Source organism: Plectropomus leopardus, chromosome 17 (assembly GCF_008729295.1).
Source record: "Plectropomus leopardus isolate mb chromosome 17, YSFRI_Pleo_2.0, whole genome shotgun sequence".
NCBI classification, from domain to species: domain Eukaryota; kingdom Metazoa; phylum Chordata; class Actinopteri; order Perciformes; family Serranidae; genus Plectropomus; species Plectropomus leopardus.
In genome coordinates this window covers 12,936,320-12,941,681 of record NC_056479.1, presented here as the reverse complement: position 1 = coordinate 12,941,681, position 5,362 = coordinate 12,936,320, and the positions used below count along the sequence as shown (strand labels likewise).

The window sequence follows — 5,362 nt, the reverse complement described above, 5'->3', positions numbered from 1 at the left end:
TGAAGGGGTCACGTGTCTGCAGCTCTGTGTGTGTCGTCATCACGTTGCCTTTATCATCGAGAGGTTACGTTTAAGCCAAAGGTCCAGTGTGAGTTGAACTGAAATATTTCTTATATGTTAAAGTAGTTACCATTTCCACCTACATATATGAACAACTTCAATTTAATATAAGGAACCACAAACTCAGAAATAATAGTATAATAAAATGAAAGTGTATATCTGTGCATTAATAACTTCATGTTACAAGAACAGACTGGACAAAAAAAATCAAAAATCTACTTTACAAAGTGAAACTACTTGCACAGAAATTACAAAATAAAAATACAGAGAAAAAATTGATTAAATTACAGTAAAATGGTGGTGATAGCACAGCTGCTACAGCTGAATGTATTCTTTTCAGTAAAAAGTTTATTAGTAGAATTAAACATTTATACAGCAATGCCTTCTTTTGGCATAGACTATTTTCAAATAATTCATCAGCTTTATTGCCCAATTTTTAAAAAAAAAAATGCTAGAAAAGCAATCAAATTGAAACCCAAGACCTACCTTTTTACATTGGCTTTTAATTGAACTTTACCTATTTATTTATTGACTATGTATTTATACATTTTAGTCTGTTTTATTGTTGTACTAGATTGTATATTATTTTATTTTTCATTATTTATATTTTATTATTTTACATTTTTTCTGTTATTTGTTCTGTTCCTTCTAGTTACCTTTTATCTACTATTTAGAGTATTTTATTTATTTTACATATTATTAATATAATATTAATTAATTAATTAATTTATTAATATAATATTTTATATTTTATCTGAAGGTTTTCATCCTGCCTTCGGTATTTCCTCACTTAAAATTGCATTTCCTCTGTTCCTGCTTTTAATGAGTACTTTTATTTTAGCACTTTAATTAATTACTTTCAGTTAATTAACACCCTAGTGAGTGCATGCGTGTGTGTTTGTGTGTGCGTGTGAAGGGGAGGGGGGACTTCCAGTTTTATTGTATGATAGTGCTTTACAAATTAAGTCTGACTAATCTGCTTGATTGAATAAGTTACATTACTTAAATGAAGTTATTAAAATAATTGAATTACTCATAACATTTTTGACAGTTACTGGTCATCTGTAACCAAGTACATCTGAAAAGCAACACTGAAGTTCTTTTTACAACCAAACTCACAAGTTAATACAAATTCCAAATGAGTCTCATATCACAAATTAGTAGTTATATTAGTCATTTTATAACATAAAAATATAAACTACAAGAATGCAAACAAATATTAATCAAAGTCAGAGTATATGAAATAATAGAGAATCTCTTAAGAAAGTATTTATTGTGTAATTCTGCTTTTGTCGTGAACACCAGTGAAGCACTGCTAGCACAGAATGCACTGCTTTGAAATGTGTTGACAATAACTAAATGACTCCTTTACTACATTTTTTGTCACATCCATAAGCAGATCTAAACTATCCTTCACTGGGGCTCATGATTTAAGGTACATTTGTTACAAAGACAGAAAAAAGACAAGGTTTAAGAGTGAACTGTTTTATTTCTAGGCTATCTTCATGAAACAATTTAGAATATCGTCATTCTAAAATAGAAAAATAACAAAGTGTAAAATATTGCAAATTCAAAACAAACAGTAAGGTCAATACGTAGTTTATACAGTGATGAAACTGAAGCTCCTGGACATCAGTCATTTTGCAAACTTGATCAGTGCACATGTCTTCAGTATTTGAGACAGCAGCGACTTGCACAATCCCCTCCTTTACAACCAGATAAACTCTAAATTATGTTTTCCAGAAGACATTCTTCACTGTCTCAACAAATCAAAAGATCAGAGTCACTGAAATTGGATTCATACATTTCTGTCTCGCAGCACAAGCCTCCGGGTTTTTTTAATCACAGATTGGCATTTAGTAAACAGTAAAACCCTTTCACTTTAAAAGATGCAGCAGAAAAATGTGACATTGGGGATGTCCAGAAGGCCTGCACTTCATCAAGCCCTCAGGCTTCATGTCTATTATGTTGACTTCCTACCAGACCTGACAACTTCTTATGATTTCTTTCATTTGTTTGATAGCATCTATGGAGGAATCCTTGAGTGCTAGTCCCAGCAAGACAGGCCTGTTGCCAGCTTCTTGTGACACAAAAGTTACCAGGTTTTTGGCACAGACATGTGTCAGTGGCTGAAAAGAGAAAAACAAATCAGGTGTTAGATTTATACATACAGAAATGCTGTGATGTAATAGGTTTATGTTAGAAGAAAACAAATAAATTAATATGAATGACTCCTACAAAGGCCTGACCTGTGAAACTGATAAAATGAAGGTTTGTCTGTATCTGTAGCACTTTACTTGCACATATCCCTATCATTTACTTTGTTTGATATCATAGACATAAATGAATGTCTTTTCTATCTAATATACAATCCACTTTTCACCACTTAAATGGTAAATACTTTTTCCATATCTTCAAATATCATTTAACAATGTGAAAAAAAAAAAAAACACTTTTCGACTCACATTCTGTGCTGTTGCCACTTCATATATGGTATATTGTTAGAACTTGCCTTAACTGTCATGCACCATTATTGATTGGGCTATATTCCACAAACAGCATGAGAAAAGTAATTTCTTTTTGTGAAGTTCTCCCAAAGTAAGCACCGTTTGCGCGTCTTACAATATGACTTGATTCTATTTTAATGAAACTTCAGATATGGCTCTAGCAGGTTATCTGGCTGCTGTATAATCTAGTTATTTTAACAATAACTGAGATGAAGCCTCGGTTTTTGACATAATGCTCAGTTGCATAATATACTTCAACCAAGGTCAGTGTGACAGTGCTTTAACACTATATCCCTCCCTGACTCTAAAACCACACACTTCACAAAAAGTGCATGTGTTATGTTTTAAAAATGACCACAAGAGTGAAAAATCAAACAAAAACTGTACATCTGTAGACCCCAGAAACAAACATAATTATAATCCATTTGTCTATTGATGATCCATGTCTAGCGCTGTATGCCAGTTAGAAAATTACTTGCTAATGCAGAGCTGAAATAGGTTTTCTTGTGCAAACTTTAACAGCCCGCTGAACTCCATGCCTGCACACATCTCATTTCTCCCCATCCACCACAGCAATTCAGAACCAATCTTATCTGCCCTTTCACAGCATGAAATGAGTTCCCCTGTGTTGCAACAAGTCTGTCTGATGTCCTGTGAACAAGTCTATATCACACTGATACGATAATAATCTGACCAATTTCATCCAGCGTACCTCGTCTTTGCCCAGCAGTACTTTGGTGGAGAACGTTGGGGTGCTGATATCATTAGATCTGGAGTCAGGTGTGACTGATATCAGTGTCCCCATTTTGCCGTACTGAGTGAGAACTACAAATATGTAATTGCTGAACTCTGTACAGACGACCTGCGTCGAAATTCCGTTGACTTCTTTCTCTGTCTGTCTTGATCTGATGATGGGCTCCGTGGAAGACATTTTGCTAATCCTAGGGAAGAAAATGAAAAAGGAAATGGTACATTAAGACTCTTTGTAGGGCTGCAGCTGACAGTATTTGCAATATTGATTGTTCTTCCAATTATTTTCTTGATTAATAATATATCTTACTAGTAAAACTCAGAAAACGGGAGAAAATTGCCATTTTAATTTCCAAAAGCCAAGTGTGAAAAACAAAATGCAAAATGTACTATCATATGACTTTACTATTACATATGACAAAACATTACAACCACATATCTGAGAAGCTAGTACAGCAAATGTTGCTTGTGAAATGGTAGTTGCAAAATACTTTACTGCTGAAGGACTAATCAAAAATGAGTTATCATTTCAGTTCTAGATTATTAACACCACATCCATATTTATTACACTATACATTGGCTATAACGATTAACTGGTTTGTGTATAGTGTCCTACAGTAAACATAACAAATACTGCATGTGTGCAAAGAAAGTCAGTCACACATCAAATTTTCAATATTAAAGTGTATACCTTACTTTAAAGCCTTTATGTAAGTCTGTTGTGCAATTTCAGAATTCAAATACACTACCTTAACGCATATAATCTGTCACTTATTTGCAAAATACGTGGAAATAGTCGCCAAATATGAAACTAACAAAACAATTGGGATTAGCCTCAGTATTAGCCCCAGGAAGAAGGCGAACGACCAAAGTTACGGTATTTAGGTGTTCACAAATCGACATCCCAACAAATGCAAAGAAATGCTAAGATCGCGTAGTGTTGTTTTAAAGCGGAGACGACAGAGAAAAGCTCCGCAGAGGTGATGCTCGGCTGCGGGGAAGTACTGTAGATGCTAACATTAGCTAAACAGCTAACAGTTAGCTCCAGCTGTAATCTTACAGTTAAACTGACAATGAACAGAGTTTTTCAGCGTCTGTGTGAAAGTTAAATACAAAACACTCACCCCGTTTGTCAGTCTGTGCAACGAGTGAAACGTCTTCTGCACAGAGACACTTTCACCAACTGCAGCAGCGTTCTGTCATTAACTAGAAATAAACATGTGGCTGAGCGTAAGCACAGCTCGATTTGCGTGATGACGTAGTATGAAGTCACTCCCGACTTCCGGGGGTAGCTTCTGCCTCAATATAAATCAGAGGATTTTGTCATAATTAATAGCTTAAACAAGCCATTTGGGCTTTATGTGTAATCATAACTGTAAAAAAAAAAAAAAAACAAACCCAGGAGGCATTTCAGTGGTTTGTCTTTTGTCGAATAATATATCCATGATAAAATTATGTTTGATAGAAATGTTTGTTTCTGACTATATCATACTTATTTTGCATTAATTTTACATATGTGACAACTGATTTTGCAATCATTATTTCTGACAACTGTGAAGTGGAACATCTACTTTTATCACACTATGGCTCTTTTAATCAGAACACCCCAGGTAAGAAATAAGAGATAAGACAGATTTATTAATGAAACTGAAAAAAAGGAAGACAGAGTTAAAGTCTATACATTTAAATAAAAAGCAAATAGGCTACACAGTTATTTTTTGTCTACCTGTAGGTTGTTGGCCTTTCAAAATCACAGGACAACTGTAACCATAGATTTTTTTTCTTTTATTTTTTTAATCAATTTTTTTAATCACTATTTTAAAAGCGCTGCCAAAAAATTAATAAATAAATCCCCGGGCAACCTGCAGCAGAGTGGGTAAATACTGTCCCATAAGAGATATCACAAATGTCTGTTAAGTTGGAAAAAAAAAGCAAAATTGTACCTTGAGGTATTGCTCCTGGTATTTTTCCATAATTTTTTCACAGTTGTTTTTTTGTCCTTGGTATTGTCCTCAAAATAAACCTTCCTTGCAGGTTCACAACAA

At 34.0% G+C, this 5,362-nt stretch overlaps 1 protein-coding gene across 1 annotated transcript; it reads right to left on the bottom strand.

Moving 5' to 3' along the window:
* Positions 1-1,529: 1,529 nt before the first annotated feature.
* On the bottom strand, positions 1,530-4,552 carry psmg3 (proteasome (prosome, macropain) assembly chaperone 3). The gene is made up of 3 exons (XM_042505608.1): positions 4,442-4,552; positions 3,280-3,508; positions 1,530-2,189 (listed from the first exon to the last, which is right to left on the bottom strand). Exons 2-3 carry the CDS (start codon positions 3,496-3,498, stop codon positions 2,037-2,039), a joined length of 372 nt encoding a protein of 123 aa, XP_042361542.1. The 5' UTR covers positions 3,499-3,508; positions 4,442-4,552; the 3' UTR covers positions 1,530-2,036.
* Positions 4,553-5,362: the final 810 nt, after the last annotated feature.

Coding starts and splice junctions, on each gene's coding strand:
- psmg3 (XM_042505608.1), bottom strand. CDS start 3,498: ATGTCTTCCACGGAGCCCATCATCAGATCAAGACAGACAGAGAAAGAA. Junction 2,190..3,279: donor TACTGCTGGGCAAAGACGAG/GTACGCTGGATG, acceptor TTCTCTTTTCAG/CCACTGACACATGTCTGTGC.